This window comes from Panulirus ornatus, chromosome 1 (genome assembly GCF_036320965.1).
Source record: "Panulirus ornatus isolate Po-2019 chromosome 1, ASM3632096v1, whole genome shotgun sequence".
In the NCBI taxonomy this organism is placed as follows: Eukaryota; Metazoa; Arthropoda; class Malacostraca; order Decapoda; family Palinuridae; genus Panulirus; species Panulirus ornatus.
This window is the reverse complement of record NC_092224.1, coordinates 6616608-6642063: the sequence shown is the minus strand read 5'-3', so window position 1 is coordinate 6642063 and position 25456 is coordinate 6616608. Positions and strand designations below refer to the sequence as shown.

Here is a 25456-nt window from a genome sequence, read left to right as displayed (position 1 = left end):
GTTGTGGATGAGAGAGCTTGGGAAGTGAGTCAGTTGTTGTTCGCTGATGGTACAGCGCTGGTGGCTGATTCGGGTGAGAAACTGCAGAAGCTGGTGAGTGAGTTTGGTAAAGTGTGTGAAAGAAGAAAGCTGAGGGTAAATGTGAATAAGAGCAAGGTTATTAGGTACAGTAGGGTTGAGAGACAAGTCAATTGGGAGGTAAGTTTGAATGGAGAAAAACTGGAGGAAGTGAAGTGTTTTAGATATCTGGGAGTGGATTTGGCAGCGGATGGAACCATGGAAACGGAAGTGAGTCACAGGGTGGGGGAGGGGGCAAAAGTTCTGGGAGCGTTGAAAAAAAATGTGTGGAAGGCGAGAACATTATCTCGGAAAGCAAAAATGGGTATGTTCGAAGGAATAGTGGTTCCAACAATGTTATATGGTTGCGAGGTGTGGGCTATAGATAGAGTTGTGCGGAGGAGGGTGGATGTGTTGGAAATGAGATGTTTGAGGACAATATGTGGTGTGAGGTGGTTTGATTGAGTAAGTAATGAAAGGGTAAGAGAGATATGTGATGATAAAAAGAGTGTGGTTGAGAGAGGAGAGGAGGGTGTTTTGAAATGGTTTGGTCACATGGAGAGAATGAGTGAGGAAAGATTGACCAAGGGGATATATGTGTCAGAGGTGGAGGGAACGAGGAGAAGTGGGAGACCAAATTGGAGGTGGAAAGATGGAGTGAAAAAGATTTTGAGTGATCGGGGCCTGAACATGCTGGAGGGTGAAAGGCGTGCAAGGAATAGAGTGAATTGGAGCGATGTGGTATACCGGGGTCGACGTGCTGTCGATGGATTGAACCAGGGCATGTGAAGCGTCTGGGGTAAACCATGGAAAGTTCTTTGGGGCCTGGATGTGGAAAGGGAGCCGTGGTTTCGGTGCATTATACGTGACAGCTAGAGACTGAGTGTGAACGAATGTGGCCTTTGTTGTCTTTTCCTAGCGCTACCTCGCGCACATGCGGGGGGAGGGGGCTGTCATTTCATGTATGGCAACGTGAATGAATAAGGGCAGACAGTATGAATTATGTAAATGTTTATGTATGTATATGTCTGAGTGTGTATATATATGTATACGGTGAGATTTATAGGTATGTACATGTGCGTGTGTGGATATGGGTGGGTTGGGCCATTCTTTCGTCTGTTTTCTTGCGCTATCTCGCTAACGCGGGAGACAGCGACAAAGTATAATGTGGGAGTATGTGATAGAGTGTAAGAAAGTAAATTCTAGATTGATATGGGTAAAACTGAAAGTGGATGGAGAGAGATGGGTGATTATTGGTGCATATGCACCTGGGCATGAGCAGCTGAATGAGTGTGTTAGTGGTTTTGATGCACAAGAGCGGGTTATAGTGATGGGTGATTTGAATGCAAAGGTGAGTAATGTGGCAGTTGAGGGAATAATTGGTATACATGGAGTGTTCAGTGTTGTAAATGGAAATGGTGAAGAGCTGTAGATTTATGTGCTGAAAAAGGACTGGTGATTGGGAATACCTGGTTTAAAAAGCGAGATATACATAAGTATACGTATGTAAGTAGGAGAGATGGCCAGAGAGCGTTATTGGATTACGTGTTAATTGATAGACGCACGAAAGAGAGACTTTTGGATGTTAATGTGCTGAGAGGTGCAACTGGAGGGATGTCTGATCATTATCTTGTGGAAGCGAAGGTGAAGATTTGTGGGGGTTTTCAGAAAAGAAGAGAGAATGTTGGGGTGAAGAGAGTGGTGAGAGTAAGTGAGCTTGGGAAGGAGACTTGTGTGAGGAAGTACCAGGAGAGACTGAGTACAGAATGGAAAAAGGTGAGAACAAAGGAGGTAAGGGGAGTGGGGGAGGAATGGGATGTATTTAGGGAAGCAGTGATGGCTTGCGCAAAAGATGCTTGTGGCATGAGAAGCGTGGGAGGTGGGTTGATTAGAAAAGGTAGTGAGTGGTGGAATGAAGAAGTAAGATTATCAGTGAAAGAGAAGAGAGAGGCATTTGAACGATTTTTGCAGGGAAGAAATGCAAATGAGTGGGAGAGGTATAAAAGAAAGAGGCAGGAGGTCAAGAGAAAGGTGCAAGAGGTGAAAAAGAGGGCAAATGAGAGTTGGGGTGAGAGAGTATCATTAAATTTCAGGGAGAATAAAAAGATGTTTTGGAAGGAGGTAAATAAAGTGCGTAAGACAAGGGAGCAAATGGGAACTTCAGTGAAGGGGGCTAATGGGGAGGTGATAACAAGTAGTGGTGATGTGAGAAGGAGATGGAGTGAGTATTTTGAAGGTTTGTTGAATGTGTTTGATGATAGAGTGGCAGATGTAGGATGTCTTGGGCGAGGTGGTGTGCAAAGTGAGAGGGTTAGGGAAAATGATTTGGTAAATAGAGAAGAGGTAGTAAAAGCTTTACGGAAGATGAAAGCCGGCAAGGCAGCAGGTTTGGATGGTATTGCAGTGGAATTTATTAAAAAAGGGGGTGACTGTATTGTTGACTGGTTGGTAAGGTTATTTAATGTATGTATGATTCATGGTGAGGTGCCTGAGGATTGGCGGAATGCTTGCATAGTGCCATTGTACAAAGGCAAAGGGGATAAGAGTGAGTGCTCAAATTACAGAGGTATAAGTTTGTTGAGTATTCCTGGTAAATTATATGGGAGGGTATTGATTGAGAGGGTGAAGGCATGTACAGAGCATCAGATTGGGGAAGAGCAGTGTGGTTTCAGAAGTGGTAGAGGATGTGTGGATCAGGTGTTTGCTTTGAAGAATGTATGCGAGAAATACTTAGAAAAACAAATGGATTTGTATGTAGCATTTATGGATCTAGAGAAGGCATATGATAGAGTTGATAGAGATGCTCTGTTGAAGGTTTTAAGAATATATGGTGTCGGAGGCAAGTTGTTAGAAGCAGTGAAAAGTTTTTATCGACGATGTAAGGCATGTGTACGTGTAGGAAGAAAGGAAAGTGATTGGTTCTCAGTGAATGTAGGTTTGCGGCAGGGGTGTGTGATGTCTCCATGGTTGTTTGATTTGTTTATGGATGGGGTTGTTAGGGACGTGAATGCATATATATATATGCTGAAGAAATTTTTAGTCAAGTAAATGAAAAACATTTCGCTAATGCCTGATGACCCCCAACAGTTAGCAGACGAGAAGGAGGAGTGTCGGCAGCGTACAGAGAGGAACATGACAGCCCGGCAGGTGCAGGCGGAGTCTCACATGTCCCAGCTGCAGCAGTGGGTGGAGCGACGCCTGGCCGCCCGGGACACCCAGAACCAACCCGCGCTGGTTCCCAGGTCGTGTGTCTTCAGGGGATCCATCAGACGAGCGAGGGATCCTCTCACTGGCTTGTTCCCTTTGACGAGGTGAATTGAAGTCGCTGTTCACGACATTGCTCGACTTACTACGGGGAATGCATTTCTGTTGAAGTAGATAGTAATTGCTTCCTGCATGTCATGTGAGCTTTGCAGTTTGCGTGAATATTGCAATTACGTACATTACTGATATTCTTTTTCTTTTCCAGGTCTCGGTCAGAGGAGGCGGTATCTGAATACCGTGATGATGGCGAGAGTGACCGTGAGTCTGTCTACAAAGGACTGAGAGTGCTTGACCATCCAACCTCCATGTATAACATCCCGCAGAACGTTCATGATGAGGCCGACACGATCATCTATGATTCCCCCAAGCCTATTGCTTCCCTAGTTCCCGGTGCCATGCGCTGCCCCTCCCCCAGCGACTACCTGTCTCGAAGCGTCTCTGCTGACAGTCGAGGATTCACAGACAACAACGCCAGAGGGCAGGAAGGCCGCAGTCGGTCACTAGATGCTCGTCAGGTTTTGGATGATCCTCGAAATCCACGAGAGGAGCAAAAATCGTTAGAGAGGATTAGGGCGGAAAGTCCTGGTAGGATGCTGCCGAGCAGAGACCAGCTGAACGATTCTGTAAGCAGCGACGCCTCAGCTGGTCGAAACGGAAGCCGAATAAGCCGAGGAATGAGTGGGTCCTCCAGCCAGGGTTCTCCACTGGTCAACCGCATGAGCCGCTTCTCACCTGCTCAACCCTCACCCCTCGTGCGGCACCCAGACATGACCTCACAACCTGATGTTCCCGCAACTTCCCCAGGCAGACCATCATCCCTTCATCACACAGACCTCAACCAAGCAGTTGACAACCTTAGAGTCTCTCAGTCTCACGCTGAAAATGGTGCCATACCAAAGAAAACTGTACGATCTGAGGGAACACGCAATTCAGACACCGATATGAGCCAAGGCCACCACCCACAGGGATGGAGTGGTTACAGTCGCTATGACTACCGCAATACCAACCCCTACATGCACGGTGACCTACGTGGACGAAATCCTCTCGGTCACGTGCCACAAATAGCCAGTGCCCCAACAGATCCGCCGTGCACGAAGCCAGGGTATGAAGGTTACCCTCAGTACCCAAAATACCCTTCTACTCCTGAGGAAGGGCAAACCGCTGAGACTTACCATGCCCACCTGGCACAGGCTGATGAAGACTTTGACGCAGCAACGTACCTTGACATGGACAGGTGAATATATCTTGCCCAGCAGACATTTTCTACAAGAAAAGAAAATCATTCTGTCCACCTTCATTACCTCCGTGCTGATATTGAACATTTTAGAGATGTGTTCATATACTCCATCAATTGACATTTTACTATAAAACAAAATAGCCATAGAGCCAAAGCTCAATGTATGTGTTGTATTTACTTCGACTAATACTGTGTTCTGTCCTGCAGATATAGGATTCAACAGGCAGTCAGGCGCCTGTATGATGGTTATCTCGCCGAGGGTCATTTAGAGGCTGTGAGGGGAGCTGGACGAACCAACTTGGAGTCATCTATAGAACACGACTCTCACAACGACTCTGGCTACTCCACCAGGCTCTGCACTGGGTCTCAGGGTCCCTCTCCAGCACTCTCGGGTAAGAAGATAAACCTGTCCTATGTGACGAAGTACATATTGTCGTTTGTTACGAAGTTCCGTAGTCTGTCAGTCTTTCCATTATACCTCCATCATATAATGTATATACAAGGAGTATCTTTCTTTACAATGTTAGAATCATGAGGACTTTACGTTTCATTTCTTCTTGGACAGGGGGGCATGAAGTACCTTCAGACAGTGAGCTGAAGCACCTTGGGACCGCTGCACCACAGTCCACTAGACATGGTTCCTTCAGTGACCCTCAGAAACAAGACCTCAACAGACACGCTGGAGGGGATCCCAGGGAACCAGTCAGACAACCAGGGAAGGAATCAACCCACCCTGGAGCTCCCATCTCTCGCTTCACCAATGGGCTGCCTCCAGCAGGCTCCCAGCTCACTACCACCACCACCACCACCACCAGGTTCTCCACGCCTCACCTTGGTAGTGACACCGTCATTATCGGGGAATCCTCACTCGTGTGAAGGACCTGGAACTACTCGGAAATGAGCAAATATGAGGCAATAATTATGTAAGATATAAAAGAGCACTATATGGTTCTAACTCGCTGTCCTCAAGTGTTCATTGGCACAAGTTCGTAAAATGTAAAAGTTTAAGAAGCTAATTATTCGTGTAATCTGTAATGATACAGCTACATATTTACCAAAGGTAGAGAGAGTGGTTTCATTGAGTGATGTCAGGGGACATCAAAACAGAGAAAAGCTCCCATTCATGTAATATTTTGTATAGTATATGTAGATGCCAGGAAGGAGCTCTTCATTGATTGACTGTATAGTGTAAATAAGAATTTATATATGTTTATAGGAATTCCAAACTGTAATCTAACAGACATAATTGTGTATTTGTATATTTGAGACATTGTTGATGATAATTATCAAAAATTCTTTTCACTTTATTATGTTAAGAAATTTATGTACCTGACATAATTGTGACTGCTTTATTATAAATTTTCTTTGATAAATTAAATTCATAACAGTCTATGAATATGAACAATACAGTTGTTATTGGTACAAAGTTCCCTCAAATCTGAATACTCATTATGAATATCAGCAGCCCTTTCTGACACCACATAATGGAGCCTTTGGCTGGGAAATATTCCTATTGTATACTATGATAGATGACAAATTACTCAGTGAAGACAAGTGTATTATTTAGAAATGAATCATTTTTAAGTATGGATAAAGCAGTGCTCATATATAGTATGTTAAATCATAAATTGATTCATAAACCTAAGCGTATTATTTTTGTCACTATGGCTTTCTAATGGATTTTTTTTCCTTATACGACAGCCTATTGTGTAATTACATCCAGTTATAATAACCTTAAGCCACTTTTTTGTTCTTGAAGTCTAGTCATTTTCTTATGTATAACATTTACTAATTCAGCTTAAGCTGCTTAATAAATGGCTGTTTGAGGCCACTACTGTATAGAGAATGAAAATGTAATACCAGACTGACATCTTAATATCAGGACATGGTAGCTCAATGATTACCAGTTTTTGCATATTTTTTTTTTTACTAACCTCGAGATGTAGGTAACCATAATCAGGAACTAGGATAGAAGAGGCCATTTTTCTTATTGTTTTTTCTGGCAAATAATATGGAGAGTAATGAGGTGCCTCATTAACAAACATACTACAGTTAGGATAACCGCAGATGTCACTAACGTGAAGGGAACCAAAACAGGAATGCTCTCAGTCAGTGTGAGCATACTCGAGTGCTGACCCAAGTATTTTGGGTATATCCAAGTGTTAAGAATATATCCCGAGTGCTGAGAGTATACCAGGTTACTAAGGCCATGCTTGACTGTTACGACCATCCTAGTCTGCTAAGAAATACCCATTCAATTTTGAAGACTTCGTTAACATTTTCCTTGATCTCTGCAAACGGATTCTCCGGACAGCTAAACCGTTATGAATATTAACATAGTTTTTTCAGCAAAAGCTGGTATTCCGAAGAAAGTCGCTGAAGACCTGGTTCAGGCTATAAACCTCATTCTAATTGATATACCAACCATCATTCGTTCATTTTCTGCATATATTGTGGGAGGGAGAACATCAAACGCACTCTGTTGCCTAGTAGTAATATCATATGTTGGAAATTTTTCCGGCCTGTTGCATTTTGAAATTAAGATGCCGAACCTCGATTTTTTTTTGTAAGTAAGAGATCTTTTAATCACAGAATTCTACTGATACAGTCTTCATCTTGTTGTGGTGCTGATGATGTTCATAGTCGATGTTAAACATATTAATCGTTAATCCCAAGTGTTGGTAACTCTCAGCCCTCAGACACTACAGTAACCCTAGTTGTCTTCTCCAACAGTGCCATAAACTCCATGCATCAAGTGCTTCTCAGATGCCACATACATTGCGTTCGTATTTTGAAAGTCATTTTTCACTGCCTTGACATCATTGGTGTCATAGTCTTGTTGTATAGTCGTACACTCGCCACCATCAACACACAATGCTTTGCGCCCGAGTTTTCGTTTCTGTTGTCATCATCATCTTCATGAAAACAATTTCATCATTATGGATTTGTTTTCTCATATACAATATTATTTCCATCATCATTACGTGTTACCATCATCAAGCAGTGCGACTGCTGACGAAAAAGAAGAAGTAAAGTTTCTTGACGTTCGGTCTCAGCAAGTTACATTCCTTAGTGATTTTATCTAATCATTTCATAATATGTGTGGAGGACAGTCACCTACTCCTATATACCACAGTAATTATATATATATTTTTTCTCTATTTCAACCATTCCTCATGAAGCAGATAAAGTTTCATAGAATAACGATGTATTTCTGTCCTCAATAATTTTTATTTCAGTTTTCTTTCCTTTCTCATATTCACTCACTTTATACGCCTGCCTTACTTAATCTATCTTAAATTTCTTTGTTTCCTCATCAGATAATTGCACATTTGTATTCCCCTTCATTCACATTACGTAATCACGCTGTCTGTCAATCACCACACTCTCCACACAGTTAAATAGATCGACAATAGAAGCTTCTTTTCGTTTCCTCACATAAGGCATCGACTTGGAACAATCAGGGTTCAACTGTGAACAGCCATAACAGACTGAGTCGTTTCTTCCCTGCTTGGCTAACGGCAGGTTGTAAGCTAACATTAGGCTCTTCACTACTTACGCTGCATTCTAACACTGACCTACTAATGATAGACACTCATCTCTTCTTTTACTGAATGATTACTCAACATTTGTTCTGTAACTGCTCACCAATAGTCTCTTGTCTGGTGTTTATTCAAAAGTTAGTTTAAACGACATTTTTATGCACTTATAAATATATGCCAAAATGTACCTCAAAATTTAAAAAGATGTACATATTACAATATATATATATATATATATATATATATATATATATATATATATATATATATATATATATATATATATATTAAATCGATGGTTTAAGTGGAATGTATAAGAATATTTTAAGGTAATAGATATATCTAGGAATGTCTTCAAATATTTTTCTAAGAAACCAAATTATATACACGGGAAGGGGAGGGGGGGGGGGGGGTGTCAAAAGGTTCACTTTTGTAATCAATCTAAACATGACTTGTTTTTTCTTTATAACACGGTGATTTCGATTACAAGGCACAGGGTCAGCCCCATGTTTCTTTGGTCTAGAGCAGAGCCCACAGCGGTGGTACGGCTTGGGTTTCAGTTTTAGAGGAATGTAGATGGCCTTTAGGCCGTGGGTGGAAATGATGGATAGGCCATATCGAAGGAAATATCTTTTATATGTTTTTCAGGCTTGATTGAGGTGCAAGAGGGTCGCCCAAACACATCAGCTTTAAATATAAAACCCTGCTTTAAGGGAATAAAAGCACTAACACGTTACACATTGTATATAGGACTCTATCGGCAATATCTTTCATCTTAGCAGAAAATATATAGTAATGACAAACATTAAGATAAGTTTTCTTCCTTTTTCTGCACGGGAAAACTTAATAAGTTGATATCAAAAATTATTTGAACATGTGAACCACCTGGGCAAAAAGAGGGCATAAACATGTGAATATTCCTTGCTGAATATCTGATGCGTATTTTTTCATTTTCTGATTTGTGCTTCAAAAGAATACAAACATAGAATTAAGAAAAAAAATGAATGAAAATCTTGAATTTTCTTGAGCATTTATATTACACCTAATGATTCTGCTATCACTGTGCTAAATATGATGGAATATTGTATTGTGTGTGTGTGTGTGTGTAAGGGCTTCATCGCTATCTTCCTTTATATTATAATTATGACTGGAATGCATACACATCTTTTATATATATATATACATACATAGCATGTAATAGTAAATAAATGCTTCACTGCTTAATTGTTCCTTTCTCATCCTTATCCATGTGATACACCATGCGTTGGTCTTTAACAAATTGGCTATACCGTAATGTATTAATCAATAAAAGTACGTAATACCCTGATTATTAGAATTTAGGGATGTGAAAACGATTGTGTGAGGCAAACGGTAGAGGCTAAATTGTAGGGAAGGTAAGAAAAAATGGACCTGTGGGACTTCAGATGCAAGTCTTGCGTATAGGTTAAGAACACACTGGAAACCATTTCTTAATTGCATGTTGGATTATCTTCAGAAACACAGAAATGTGATCCGATCTGCTCGTCGGTGCATTTGTAGATGCATTTATTAATAGTCCAATAGTTTGTTCTCTCTGTCTGTCATAATGGACTGATGATCCCTCTTCAGAAGGACAATACTGAGAATCTGTCATTCAGCACTTGACTGTGATATCAGACTTAACTTTGCATTGAAAGCACGTGTCTGAGTAGATTGATATAGCCTATTATTTTCCCTACAGTCGCGGCGGTGCGAAGCGTTAATTTCTCTGACGACCGAAAATTAGGAAAATGTTTAGTAGTCTTATGGTCATCTTGTTGTTGATAGGCTTCCTTTGGGTATGACAGGAGAGTGGAAAGTACACCTGTCACCAGTGGTGTTGTAGTTTACACACACAACCAACTGAATATCACCTGGTGCAGGATGGTGTACGTGCTCGATAAGTGCTCACACACACACATACACACACACAATTCTCTTACCAGGACTCGAATCATACGTGAAAGTAATTGCGAATGATCCCTACCTCCCGAGACAAATGATTGGTAATCAAGTCTGAGACAAAGAAAGAATGATATTGAAATGTCAACGAATGAGGATGGGACACCGAAATAAGGCCAAGTTATAATTAGCATCTCTTGGGGAGTAAACAAAACAAGGATATGCCCGAGAGGAATTTGTGGTTTGACTTAAGTGACCCAGCCTTTCACCAAAGAAAACTAAAGAATGAGAGTTGTGGAGTGGCTAACCCGCTTGCTGGTAAAAGGCAGGCTTGTCTTCAAGTCTGCCTTGAAGTGTTGATAAGATTTGCAACATGTATCCAGATCCAAATCAGTGTATGAATTACTCGTTTGGTCACTATGTTTAAAAATATACATATTTACAAATAAGGAACACCGAAATCAAAGGGGTTGAATTACAAAAACTTGCATATGCTGAAGGAGAGCATGACAAGGGAGGAGACGTGATTACGGCTTCTAAGTTCCCTGACGCTTGACAAAGGTTGATATGAAGCAGTTCTTTAGTGGGAGGAAAGGGGGTGGTGGACACTGGGACACGAATCCAGGAAAGTCAGGGGAAATGAGGAAATTATTCTCATGTACCTGTGTGGTAGACGACTGGAACAAACCAAATGAAAAAAATAATGAATGCAAAACCCGTTAAAATGTTCAAGACATTCGAAATGAAAGACGTTAAGAGATGGGGCTCCATGAGTGTATAACTTCCTTTCCGTGTACACAAGCAAGTGATTTACACAAACGTTTATTTACACGTAGAAGATACAAGCACATATACGCAGGTGCTAATAATGACATACAAAAGCGTGGACGTGTACGGACGCGAAGACCCACAAACGTGCACTAACTCGCGACAACTATTGAGAAACACAGGAATAGAAACAAAGGATCATCCAAAGACTGACGTAAGGAAAACTGAATCCAAGATAGGTATGATTCATTTAGTGAATTTACGTTGAACAGTAAAGAACTATGCCTATCAACATGTCTTACTATACAGTGTGTCTTTGCATATATTTTTTACCCTCAAATTAACATTACAACCTTTCTCTTGACATGTCTTTCACGAGTTCTTTCTTGTCTAGGGATAACAACGCTGTTTTCGACCCAACTTATACAAACTGACCTTCCTCAACCCCTTAAAAAAATTACATTACTGACCCAACCCCATTTAAATACACCACTGTATGCAATTATTGGTGACCGAAAATAGGTTTTAACGAACATAATATTGCTGATCATTACGATCAATGGCATTTCCAGATTATTCCCTAGTGCTTAGTCAGTCAGAGGTTTATAGAGTGATATTGGAAAGTGAGATTCACAGTAACGCCACACAAAATATCACATGGGCTGTGTGACTGGGAAAATACGAACTTCATGGCAAGAATGAAAATGAGTTTCTATTTCTTTTTAAGTTGCAGTCATTAATGTGATCATAACAGATTCAGTGAAGCACAATGGTGTATTGTGCTGAGAGGAATACATAAGGTGGTATGAACAGGCCTAGATAATGAATGAAATGTCTGACGGAAGAGGGGGAATCATAGCATTAGATGGGTGGTCTTTATGAGAGGTTGGTGGACACAGAATATCTTTTCGTAATTATCAAGAACTAACTGAAAAATATGAAGAAACTGTAGAGGCATTGAAATTCTTTAAGCCTAACCATTATTATCATGTTTGATTACGTGAGATGGTACAATTTGTTTTTTCTTTTTTAATTCTTTAGAGATCGTACTGTGTTTTAAAGGGTCACAGGAAGTAAATATTATGAGGACTATATTCAAGATAAAATGTTAAGGATTTGTCAGGCTAATTCTTAACAGAATGTGTAGTAGTTGTTTTTGTCGTATCATCCAATACAAGATAGATATTCTTCAAGAGTTCTGAATTTTCATGTAAAATGAATCATGAATTTCCATTATGAGACAATACCAGTGAATCTTGGCTGAACAAAGCCTAGCTAGATTTCATGTTTAAACAAGTTGTAACCCCCAGTACATGTCTAAATTAAGTAAAACTGCGTTATTTCCTGCAGGGCTTTTTATACCCCCTATCTTCTCAATAATGGAAAAAAAATGTATAATTTGACCAGATCCTTTGATTATATATATATATATATATATTTGCACTGATTTATGACAACATAATGTCTTATAAGGTGCAGTGGTTCACGCCTGACAATGCCATGATAACACATTCTTGGAAATAAAAAAGTTTACCTACGTGATTTCGGTAATAGTTATCTCAGATAAGATGTTCTACTTAAATGTGTAGAATCATGAATCAGATTTGCAGATGTTGCCCAAATGGAAGTAAATCACTAAAACTCAGTATACCACATTTTCAAATATTATATGATATGTATGAGAAGATCTTAGTCGAAGACTTTGATATGGAACTCCACGTCGATAACGATAAATGGTGCAGTGAGACAAAATACTGATGTGGAACTTACTTTTTAAATCGCCAATTATGTCTCGTTACATGAACTCTCGGTAGATGGCAGCAGTGGAGAACATATGATTCTAACGGCTGAACGTATTAAAAAATAAAATACCTAATGCGAAATTAATAAGAGTTAAGCGATTATATTTCATAAAAGAAACCACGAATATAATTTTTATACAGAAAAACTAGCTATAGGTTGGATATATTGGATATTGAATTAAATATATTTGAGGAATGTTTGACCAGTAATCCTTGCGGGGATTTTTGTGCGTTCGTTGGTTTGTTTACATCATGATTGCATTCAAACGTGGGCAGCCACTGAACGTGTACTGAACCACTCACACTTCAAAATGATGCAGCGAAGAGGAAACTTCGGCAACAACAAAGTCCCTGACAGGTGATATAGAATTTGTTTGATATACGGCACAATAACTAGCTTGCTTTCAGGAGTAAGAATGTGTAGAAAGGCTCTGTTAACGAGGAAATGCACCTGTTGGTTCTTGTCTTGGCATGATGAGTGACAGACTTTTGATCTGCTGCTCAGCGTGTGTATTAGATGCATATTTAAATCTGTAACACTTTTCAGTGTGAATTTCTTTTAATTGAGAGCTTCAAATTAGACCTGACCTCCTAGGTTGGGTTTTATTTCCGTTTCGGAGAGCCAACAAATTTGGTGGCCTTGATTCAAGTGATCAGGTAGGTTTACGACCCCTGACCACGACGACCACAACTCTGGGTTTTATGAATTTTATTAAGGTAAGCACACCTATACATGTGTTATGTTAGCATTTGGTTAGGTAAGGTTTGGACAAAATTGTTTTTCCAGTGATTTGTGATGTCTTTTGAGCGATTCTGACCTTTATCCACATAGCAAATAACTACTTTTATTCGATTTTTTATTAGTTCCCACAGATAGCCCCCTTTTATCATAGGATTAAGGGTGACATCCTAAATGTGAGTGATCAGTAGAAATGATCATAATTTTACAAAGCAGGTAAGAGAAACAATTGGAAAACCATAATTTCAACTTCCAACCTGGTGTATATCTGAAACAAAAATTTTACCAATTTTTGCATGACTTTTTTATGTATGATTTTTTTTAAGAGCAAGATATTATTGCATAACATGTGATTAACTAATTTGTAGGTCAGAATATGAATTAAAGGAAATATTATGTACTTCAGGGCTAGTCATACCATTAGCACGTTGCTTTGATTTTTGTATATAGTGATTTTATTCTGCAATGCTTGTTTTGTGACTAAAAAGTACAATAACAGGTGTAGAGCATGGATTTGAGCATTGTATTTAGCAATTATTGCTGATAGATAAGGTGATAGTTTATCAGTTGAGTTTAACTTATGGGTAATCTATCAGTTTAGGGGTACATGTGTACTAACTTTGGGATCTTAGTGCTAATGTTGTGGAATGATTCCAGGATAATATCAACAAAGAATTAAGATTGGGTTTTTCATTACCACTATTATTTCTTATCATTCAATTATAGGTGAGCAGGGTTACGAAGCTCAGGGAATATGTAGGGTTAGATGAGAAATAAGGAATATTAAGTATATAGAATAAGTAAAAAATATGACTCATTATATTGCCTTAAACTTGAAATATGCAATCTGATACTGCCTAATTTCTTTCATAACTTAGGAGATGTACCCTTGTGTTTTCTGGTTTAGGTTTAGGAGGTAATCATAGGGTTAGATGACTTAACTGGAGCTTTCTAAAGACTTGAAAAGAATTAATTAGTGTTTTAGGTAGGATTTATGTGAGGGAAGGTGGTGAATGATCTTGCAAAGATAATGAAATACTCAGAGTGTGATGTACGAACATATTGTTCTTTTAGATATATCAAATGGTGGTGGTTGTTTTGTGAATAAAGTTTGATAACGATGAAGATTCTTTGTCCTTTAGGTCTTTTATTGTTTTATTGTCAACTGGCCATGCTTTTGTGAACCTCTTCGAAATGTTGTTTGTTAGAGCTGTCCCCCTAATTTTAGCTTAAAACATTTGTTTTCATGAATATATATGGTATTTGGATAATGAAGTAAATCACTACCCTTGCTCAAATTTTCATATAACTTAATTCAGCTGTTGTTAAAAGTAAGGTTAGTATTTGACTAGCAACCATATTTAAAAAGAACAGATTTATATTAGGTTTGATAGAGATGCTTTGTTGAAGGTATTTAGAATATATGGTGTGGGAGGTAAGTTGCTAGAAACAGTGTGACTTTTTATTAAGGATATAAGGCATGTATCAGTGTCGATGTGCTGTCAGTGGATTGAACCAGGGCATTTGAAGTGTCTGGGGTAAACCATGGAAAGGTTTATGGGGCTTGGATGTGGAAAGGGAGCTGTGGTTTTGATGCATTACACATGACAGCTAGAGACTTGAATGTGAGCGATCTGGCCTTTTTTTATGTTCTTGGCACAACTTCGCTGGAAGGGCTTGTGGATGCTATTTCATGTGTGGCAGGGCGCCAATGAGAATGATTGAAGGCAGCAAGTTTGAGTATGTACATGTGTATATGTCTTTGTGTGTATATGTATGTGTATGGTGAAATATATGTATTATTTATGCGTGTGTAGGTGTTTATGTATATACGTGTGTATGTGGGTGGGTAGGGCCATTCCTCGTCTGTTTCCTTGTGCTATCTCGCTGATGTGGGAGACGGCGATTACGTATAGTATATATGAATATAAACGAATGATAAGGCATGTGTATGAGTTGGAAGAGAGGAGAGTGATTGGTTACCAGTGAAGGCCTGTCTGCGACAAGGGTGTGTGATGTCACCATGATTGTTTAATTTGTTTATGGAGGTAAATGCAAAAGTTTTGGAGAGGTGGGTGAGTATGCAGTCTGTTGGGGATGAGAGGGCCTGGGAAGTGAATCAGTTGTTCACCAATGAAACTGCAGAAGGTGTTGACTAAGTTGGAAAAGTGTGTTTCAGGAGAAAATTGAGAGTAAATGCGAATATAAGCAAGGTTATTAGGTTCAAGAGGGTTGAGAGACAAGTTAGTTGTGAGGTAAGTTTGAATGGAGAAAAATTGGAGGAAGTGAAGTGTTTTAGATATATGGGAGTGGACTTGGCAGTGAATGGAACCATGGAATTGGAAGTGAGTTGAAATGTGGGAGAGGGGATGAAGGTTCTGGGAGTGATGAAGAATATGGGGACACAGAGAACATTATCTCGGAGAGCAAAAATGAGTATTTTTGAAGGATTAGTAGTTCCAACAATATTACATGGTTGTGACGCATGTGCTATAGGTAGGGTTATGAAGAGGAGGGTGGATGTGTTGGAAATGATATGTTTGAGGATAATTCATGGTGTGAGGTGGTTTGATTGAGTAAATAATGAAAGTGTAAGAGATATGTGGTGATATAAGGAGTGTGGTTGAGAGGGTGTGTTGATGAAATGGTTTGGACCCATAGAGAGAATGAGTAAGGAAAGTTTGACAGAGAGGATATGTGTGTCAGACGTGGAGGGAACAAGGAGAAGCAGGAGACCAAAATTGAGGTGGAAGGATAGAGTGAAAAAGATTTTGATCAATTGGGGCCTGAACATGCAGGAGAGTGAAAGGCTTGCACGGAACTGAGTGATTGGAGCAATGTGTTATTCTGGGGCTGACGTGCTGTTAATGGACTGAACCAGGGCATGTAAAATATCTGGGGTAAACAATGGAAAGGTCTGTGAGGGCCTGGATATGGATAGGGAACTGTGGTTGTTGGTGCATTACACATGACAGCTAAAGAATGAGTATGAATGGATGTGGCCTTTGTTTCCTAGTGCTACCTCATTGATGCAAGGGGTGTCAATGCTGTTTGCTGTGCGGCAGGATGGTGCTGGAAGTGGATGAAGGTGAGCAAGTATGAATACGTACATGTGCATATATTCGTTTTCATGTATATATATATATTTTCTTTCTTTTCTTTCATACTATTCGCCATTTCCCGCGTCAGCGAGGTAGCGTTAAGAACGGAGGACTGGGCATTTGAGGAAACATACTCATCCAGTCCCCTTCTCTGTTCCTTACTTTGAAAAAAAAAAAGAGAGGGGAGGATGTCGAGCCCCCCCGCTCCCTTCCCTTTTAGTTGCCTTCTACGACACGCAGGGAATACGTGTGAAGTATTCTTTCTCCCCTATCCCCAGGGATAGGGGAGGAAAGTGATTGGTTCTCAGTGAATGTAGGTTTGCGGCAGGGGTGTGTGATGTCTCCATGGTTGTTTAATTTGTTTATGGATGGGGTTGTTAGGGAGGTGAATGCAAGAGTTTTGGAAAGAGGGGCAAGTATGAAGTCTGTTGTGGATGAGAGAGCTTGGGAAGTGAGTCAGTTGTTGTTCGCTGATGATACAGCGCTGATGGCTTCTTCATGTGAGAAACTGCAGAAGCTGGTGACTGAGTTTGGTAAAGTGTGTGAAAGAAGAAAGTTAAGAGTAAATGTGAATAAGAGCAAGTTTATTAGGTACAGTAGGGTTGAGGGTCAAGTCAATTGGGAGGTAAGTTTGATTGGAGAAAAACTGGAGGAAGTAAAGTGTTTTAGATATCTGGGAGTGGATCTGGCAGCGGATGGAACCATGGAAGCGGAAGTGGATCATAGGGTGGGGGAGGGGGCAAAAATCTTGGGAGCCTTGAAGAATGTGTGGAAGTCGAGAACATTATCTCGGAAAGCAAAAATGGGTATGTTTGAAGGAATAGTGGTTCCAACAATGTTGTATGGTTGCGAGGCGTGGACTATGGTTAGAGTTGTACGCAGGAGGATGGATGTGCTGGAAATGAGATGTTTGAGGACAATGTGTGGTGTGAGGTGGTTTGATCGAGTAAGTAACGTAAGGGTAAGAGAGGTGTGGAAATAAAAAGAGCGTGGTTGAGAGAGCAGAAGAGGGTGTTTTGAAATGGTTTGGTCACATGGAGAGAATGAGTGAGGAAAGATTGACCAAGAGGATATATGTGTCGGAGGTGGAGGGAACGAGGAGAAGAGGGAGACCAAATTGGAGGTGGAAAGATGGAGTGAAAAAGATTTTGTGTGATCGGGGCCTGAACATGCAGGAGGGTGAAAGGAGGGCAAAGAATAGAGTGAATTGGATCGATGTGGTATACCGGGGCTGACGTGCCGTCAGTGGATTGAATCAGGGCATGTGAAGCGTCTGGGGTAAACCATGGAAAGTTGTGTGGGGCTTGGATGTGGAAAGGGAGCTTGTGGTTTCGGGCATTATTGCATGACAGCTAGAGGACTGAGTGTGAACGAATGGGGCCTTTGTTGTCTTTTCCTAGTGCTACCTCGCACACATGAGGGGGGAGGGGGATTGTATTCCATGTGTGGCGAGGTGGCGATGGGAATGAATAAAGGCAGACAGTGTGAATTGTGTGCATGGGTATATATGTATGTGTCTGTGTGTGTATATATGTGTACATTGAGATGTATAGGTATGTATATTTGCGTGTGTGGACGTGTATGTATATACATTGTGTATGGGGGTGGGTTGGGCCATTTCTTTTGTCTGTTTCCTTGCACTACCTCGCAAACGCGTGAGACAGCGACAAAGCAAAATAGGTAATTCTCCATTCAAACTCACCTCCAAATTGAATTGACCCTCAACCCTACTGTACCTAATAACCTTGCTCTTATTCACATTTACTCTTAACTTTCTTCTTCCACACACTTTACCAAACTCAGTCACCAGCTTCTGCAGTTTCTCACATGAATCAGCCACCAGCGCTGTATCATGAGCGAACAACAACTGACTCACTTCCCAAGCTCTCTCATCCCCAACAGACTTCATACTTGCCCCTCTTTCCAAAACTCTTGCATTCACCTCCCTAACAACCCCATCCATAAACAAATTAAACAACCATGGAGACATCACACACCCCTGCCGCAAACCTACATTCACTGAGAACCAATCACTTTCCTCTCTTCCTACACGTACACATGCCTTACATCCTTGATAAAAACTTTTCACTGCTTCTAACAACTTGCCTCCCACACCATATATTCTTAATACCTTCCACAGAGCATCTCTATCAACTCTGTCATATGCCTTCTCCAGATCCATAAATGCTATGTACAAATCCATTTGCTTTTCTAAGTATTTCTCACATACATTCTTCAAAGCAAACACCTGATCCACACATCCTCTACCACTTCTGAAACCACACTGCTCTTCCCCAATCTGATGCTCTGTACATGCCTTCACCCTCTCAATCAATACCCTCCCATATAATTTGCCAGGAATACTCAACAAACTTATACCTCTGTAATTTGAGCACTCACTCTTATCCCCTTTGCCTTTGTACAATGGCACTATGCACGCATTCCGCCAATCCTCAGGCACCTCACCATGAGTCATACATACATTAAATAACCTTACCAACCAGTCAACAATACAGTCACCCCCTTTTTTAATAAATTCCACTGCAATCCCATCCAAACCTGCTACCTTGCCGGCTTTCATCTTCCGCAAAGCTTTTACTACCTCTTCTCTGTTTACCAAATCATTTTCCCTAACCCTCTCACTTTGCACACCACCTCGACCAAAACACCCTATATCTGCCACTCTATCATCAAACACATTCAACAAACCTTCAAAATACTCACTCCATTTCCTTCTCACATCACCACTACTTGTTATCACCTCCCCATTTGCGCCCTTCACTGAAGTTCCCATTTGCTCCCTTGTCTTACGCACTTTATTTACCTCCTTTCAGAACATTTTTTTGATCTCCCTAAAATTTAATGATACTCTCTCACCCCAACTCTCATTTGCCCCTTTTTTTCACCTCTTGCACCTTTCTCTTGACCTCTTGTCTCTTTCTTTTATACATCTCCCACTCAATTGCATTTTTTCCCTGCAAAAATCGTCCAAATGCCTCTCTTCTGTTTCACTAATACTCTTACTTCATCCTTCACTAATACTCTTACTTCTTCATCCCACCACTCACTACCCTTTCTAATCAACCCACCTCCCACTCTTCTCATGCCACAAGCATCTTTTGTGCAATCCATCACTGATTCCCTAAATACATCCCATTCCTCCCCCACTCCCCTTACTTCCATTGTTCTCACCTTTTTCCATTCTGTACTCAGTCTCTCCTGGTACTTCCTCACACAAGTCTCCTTCCCAAGCTCACTTACTCTCACCACCCTCTTCACCCCAACATTCACTCTTCTTTTCTGAAAACCCATACAAATCTTCACCTTTGCCTCCACAAGATAATGATCAGACATCCCTCCAGTTGCACCTCTCAGCACATTAACATCCAAAAGTCTCTCTTTCGCGCGCCTGTCAATTAACACGTAATCCAATAACGCTCTCTGGCCATCTCTCCTACTTATATATATATATATATATATATATATATATATATATATATGTACGTGTGGAATTTATTAAAAAAAGGGTTGACTGTGTTGTTGACTGGTTGGTGAGGATATTCAGTGTATGTATGGCTGATGGTGAAGTGCTTGAGGATTGGTGGAATGCATACACAGTGCCATTGTACAAAGGCAAAGGGGATAAAGGTGAGTGTTCAGATTACAGAGGTATAAGTTTGTTGAGCATTCCTGGGAAATTATATGGGAGGGTATTGAATGAGAGGGTGAAGGCATATACAGAGCATCAGATTGGGGAAGAGCAGTGTGGTTTCAGAAGTGGTAGAGGATGTGGAGATCAGGTGTTTGCTTTGAAGAATGTATGTGAGAAATACTTAGAAAAACAATTGGATTTGTATGTAGCATTTATGGATCTGGAGAAGGCATATTATAAGAGTTGATAGAGATGCTCTGTGGAAGGTATTAAGGGTATATGGTGTGGGAGGTAAGTTGCTAGAAGTGAAAAGTTTTTATCGAGGATTTGAGTAATGTGTACGAGTAAGAAGAGAGGAGAGTGATTGGTTCCCATTGAATGTCGGTTTGCAGCAGGGGTGCGTGATGTGTCCATAGTTGTTTAATTTGTTTCTGGATGGGGTGGTTAGGGAGGTGAATGCAAGAGTTTTGGAGAGAGGGGCAAGTATGCAGTGTGTTGTGGATGAGAAGGCTTGGGAAGTGAGTCAGTTGTTGTTTGCTCATGATACAGTGCTGGTGGCTGATTCATGTGAGAAACTGCAGAAGTTGGTGACTGAGTTTGGTAAAGGGTGTGAAAGAAGAAAGGTGAGAGTCAATGTGAATAAGAGTAAGGTTATTAGGTTCAGTAGGGCTGAGGGACAAGCCAATTGGGAGTTAAGTTTGAATGGAGAAAAAGTGGAGGAAGTGAAGTGTTTTAGATATCTGGGAGTGGATTTGGCAGCGGATGGAACCATGGAAGCGGAAGTGAATTACAGGATGGGGGAGGGGGCGAAAGTTCCGGGAGCGTTATCTTGGAGAGCAAAAATGGTTATGTTTGAAGGAATGGTGGTTCCAACAATGTTATATGGTTGTGAGGCATGGGCTATAGATAGGGTTGTGCGGAGGATGGTGGATGTGTTGGAAATGAGATGTTTGAGGACAATGTAGTGTGAGGTGGTTTGATTGAGTAAGTAATGAAAGGGTAAGAGAGATGCGTGGTAATAAAAAGAGCATGGTTGAATGAGCAGAAGAGGGTGTATTGAAATGGTTTGGTCACATGGAGAGAATGAGTGAGGAAAGATTGACAAAGAGGATATATTTGTTGGAGGTGGAGGGAACTAGGAGAAGTGGGGGACCAGATTGGAGGTGGCCCAAAAACTTTACTTATGAATACATTTATTTTACCTTTTGGCTGTGTTGGATGCTAGAGTTGTGAGGATTCTTTGGAGACTGACCCTTTTGCAGTTTTTGTGGGGGAAATGGAGGTATGATATAAGGAAGAATGTAGTGGTAAATGTGTTGGCAAGTGAGAAAACACATCAAAGAATGCAAGGAGGGATATGAAAGAAGGTTGACTAAGAGTCGTGAGATATAAGAATAGAATGGGAAATGCATGGTGAACGTATGAGATCAGAAATGCTGTGGAAGACAAGTAAATGGTGTTTGGTAGATTGCATAAAAGGAATGTATCAGTGGAAGTTCAGCAAAGATGGAGGTAAGAATATAAGATTTGTAAGCAGAATGTTAAGAAGCTTATAGAGGAAGGCAAAGAAAGATTTGATGAAGATTTTGAAGTTCCTTAAGGGAAATAAGAAATTGTACTGGAAGGAGGTGATAAAGGAAATAGGTGGATGTAAGAGTAGAAGTGTTAATGAGAGAAGGAAAGAAGGGGAACTGCTGAATGGAAAGGGGTAAGTGAAAAGACGACGGAATGAATAATTTGAAGGCATGTACAGAGCATCAGATTGAGGAAGAACAGTGTGGTTTCAGAAGTGGTAGAGGATGTGAGGATCAGGTGTTTGCTTTGAAGAATGTATGTGAGAAATACTTAGAAAAGGAAATGGATTTGTATGTAGCATTTATGGATGTGGAGAAGGTGTATGATAGAGTTGATACAGATGCTCTGTGGAAGGTATTAAGAGTATATGGTGTGGGAGGGAAGTTGCTAGAAGCAGTGAAAAGTTTTAATCGAGGATGTAAGGCATGTGTACCAGTAGGAAGAGAGGAAAGTGATTGGTTCCCAGTGAATGTCGGTTTGTGGCAGGGGTGCATGATGTGTCCATGGTTGTTTAATTTGTTTATGGATAGGGTTGTTAGAGAGGTGAATGCAAGAGTTTTGGAGAGAGGGGCAAGTATGCAGTCTGTTGTGGATGGGAGGGCTTAGAAAGTGAGTCATTTGTTGTTTTGTTGATGATACAGCGCTGGTGGCTGATTCAGACGAGAAACTGCATAAGTTGGTGACTGAGTTTGGTAAAGTTTGTGAAAAAAGAAAGCTGAGAGTAAATGTGAATAAGAGCAAGGTTATTAGGTTCAGTAGGGTTGAGGGACAAGTCAATTGGGGGGTAGGTTTGATTGAAGGAAACTGGAGGAAGTGAAGTGTTTTAGATATCTGGGAGTGGTTTTAGCAGCAGATGGAACCATGGAAATGGAAGCAAGTCACAGGGTAGGGTAGGGGGGGTGAAGGTTCTGGGAGCATTGAGAAATGTGTGAAAGGTGAGAACATTGATTTGGAGAGCAAAAATGGGTGTTTTTGAAGGAATAGTTCTTCCAACAATGTTATATGGTTGTGAGGCATGGACTATAGACTGGGTTGTGCGGAGGAAGGTGGATATATTGGAAATGACAATATGTGGTGTGAGGTGGTTTGATCAAGTAAGTAATGAAAGGGTAAGAGAGATGTGTGTTAATAAAAAGAGTGTGGTTCAGATAGCAGAAGAAGGTGTATTGAAATGGTTTGGTCGCATGGAGAGAATGAGTGAGGAAAGATTGACAAAGAGGATATATGTATCAGAGGTGGAGGGAATGAGGAGAAGTGGGAGACCAAAGTGGAGGGGGAAGGATGGAGAGAAAAAGATTTTGAGTGATCGTGGCCTGAACATGCTCTAGAGTGAAAGGCGTGCAAGGAATAGAGTGAGTTGGAACGATGTGGTATGCTGGGGTCGATATGCTGTCAATGGATTGAACCAGGGCATGTGAAGCATCAGGGGTAAACCATGGAAAGTTTTGTGGGGCCTGGATGTGGGGAAGGGAGCTGTGGTTTTGGTGCATTACAAATGACAGCTAGACTGAGTGTGAACGAAGTGGCCTTTGTTGTCTTTTCCTAGCACTACCTCACACGCCTGCAAGGGGAGGGGGTACCATTTCATGCGTGGAGGGGTGGCAATGGGAATGGATGAGGGCACACCACATATTGCCCTCAAACATTTCATTTCCAACACATCCACCCTCCTCCGCACAACCCTATCGATATCCCATGCCTCGCAATCACATAACATTGTTGGAACCACTATTCCTTCAAACATACCCATTTTTGCTCTCCGAGATAACGTTCTCACCCTCCACATTCTTTAACACTCCCAGAACCTTCACCCCCCTACCCCCCACCCCCCACCAGCCTTATGACTCACTTCCGCTTTCATGGTTCCATACGCTGCTAAATCCACTCCCAGATATCTAAAACACTTCACTTCCTCCAGTTTATCTCCATTCAAACTTACCTCCCAATTTACTTGTTCCAACCCTACTGAACCTAATTTTCTTGCTCTTATTCTCATTTACTTGCTACACCCGCCCCACAGGAAAACAGGATTGCTATCCCCTGCTTAAGCAAGGTAGCGCAAGGAATGCAGGCAAAAAGGCCACACTCAGTCTCAAACTGTCATGTGTAATGCACCAAAACCACAGCTACCTATCCACATCCAGGCCCCACAGACCTTTCCATGGTTTACCCCAGATGCTTCACATGTCCTGGTTCAGTCCATTGACAGCACATTGACACCGGTACATCACATTGTTCCAATTCTCTCTATTTCTTTTACTCCTCTCACCCTCCTATATTTTCAGGCCCTGATTGCTCAAAACCTTTTTCACTCCATCTAGTTTGGTCTTCCCCAATCTGATGCCCTGTGCATGCCTTCACCCTCTCAATCAATACCCTCCCATATGATTTTCCTGAAGTACTCAACAAATGTATGCCTTTGCAGTTTGAACTTTTGCCTTTTAGACAATGGCACTAGGTATCCATTCCACCAATCCTCAGGCAGTTCGCCATGATCCAGACATACATTGAATATCCTTACCAACCAGTCAGCAACACAGTCACCCCCTTTTTTAATAAATTCCACTGCAATGCCATCCAAACCCACCGCTTTGCCAGAGTTCATCTTCTGCAAAGCTTTCACTACCTCTACTCTCATCACCAAATCATTCTCCTAACCCTCCCTCACTTTGTACACCACCCCGACCCAAACACCCTATATCTGCCACTGTATCATCAAACATATTCAACATACCTTCAAAATACTCCATCTCCTTCTAACTCCTTCACTACCTGTTATCACTTCCCTACTTGCTCCCTTCCTACATATTCTCCATTTCCCACATTAGCGAGGTAGCATTAAGAACAGAGGACTGAGCCTTAGAGGGAGTATCCTCACTTGGCTCCTTCTCTGTTCCTTTTGGAAAAGTATAAAAGAAACGGGAATGGAGGATTTCCAACCCCACACTCTTTTCTCTATTAGTTACCTAAAACATGCAGGAAATATTTGGAATGGCCTTGATTAGGGCATTTAGTTGCCTGTGCTGTCTCAGCTACAAAAAAGTATTATACTTCCCTTTGCATTTGTCTTGTCTGGTAAGGATCTGAATAGAATGTTGAGGAGGTGGATGGGTGGCCAGTGTGCAATGATATTTTTTCCCATATGTGATTGATTTAATACAATAATTGTTTATTCTAAAACTAACTAAATTCTCATCCCTTCCTTCTCTTTTACTTGACTAATGCATTGTGAATTGTCAACATGATTCCTTATTGATTGTCTGTAAGTGTAAGTGATGAAATATTTGCCATTTGAGTGAGTTCACAATTACACAGTCTGCATAACTACAATGGATCCCACAAAGCCAGTGTAATACTATAATGTACACAGAGTCTGCAGCATTTTTATTCCTTGCATTGACAGTTGTATCATTTTTCCTTTTCAGAAAGCACCTAGAAATGTTTGATTCATTTCTAGTTCTAACTCTGTCTTTTACAAATATATTTCTCTTTTTATTTCATTTCTAAAGTACAATACATTCATAATGAGCTTTCTTCTTGAAATATTCATCAGACAATCACCATGTGTATCATACATATCTTACAATATTGGGCATTTACCACTATCATCATGCCAAGTTGATATACAAACAACTCTTTGATGATTTGTGAGAAATTAAGATGCATTATATTTTTCCAGCTGTGGCTGGTATTGACATCTGTGGATAATCTTTGGAATCAGATATCAGCTGAGATATTAGATGTCAGGAACCATTAAATCCTCTTTTGAGTACTAGAGCACTTGAAAGGGATCTGGTTT

The 25456-nt window shown here is 40.8% G+C and overlaps 2 protein-coding genes across 6 annotated transcripts in view; both read left to right on the top strand.

Annotated features, from left to right (window-relative positions):
* Positions 1-6198, top strand: part of dgo (ankyrin repeat domain containing protein 6 diego) — an 858998-nt gene extending 852800 nt beyond the window's left edge. For all 4 annotated transcript variants that reach the window (XM_071671938.1, XM_071672125.1, XM_071671846.1 and 1 more), the window contains 4 exons: positions 3145-3368; positions 3527-4555; positions 4766-4950; positions 5124-6198. In XM_071671938.1, the coding sequence (XP_071528039.1) occupies positions 3145-3368; positions 3527-4555; positions 4766-4950; positions 5124-5434 (1749 nt within the window). In that variant the 3' untranslated portion in view covers positions 5435-6198. The remainder of the gene's footprint in view (positions 1-3144; positions 3369-3526; positions 4556-4765; positions 4951-5123) is intronic.
* A 6596-nt stretch (positions 6199-12794) lies between these two features.
* LOC139754668 (uncharacterized) overlaps positions 12795-25456 on the top strand; it is a 575370-nt gene continuing 562708 nt past the window's right edge. Inside the window, exon 1 of one of the 2 annotated variants that reach the window (XM_071672345.1) lies at positions 12795-12948. In XM_071672345.1, coding sequence (XP_071528446.1) covers positions 12902-12948 — 47 coding nt within the window. In that variant the 5' untranslated portion in view covers positions 12795-12901. The remainder of the gene's footprint in view (positions 12949-25456) is intronic. The other variant, XM_071672254.1, reaches the window with a different exon arrangement.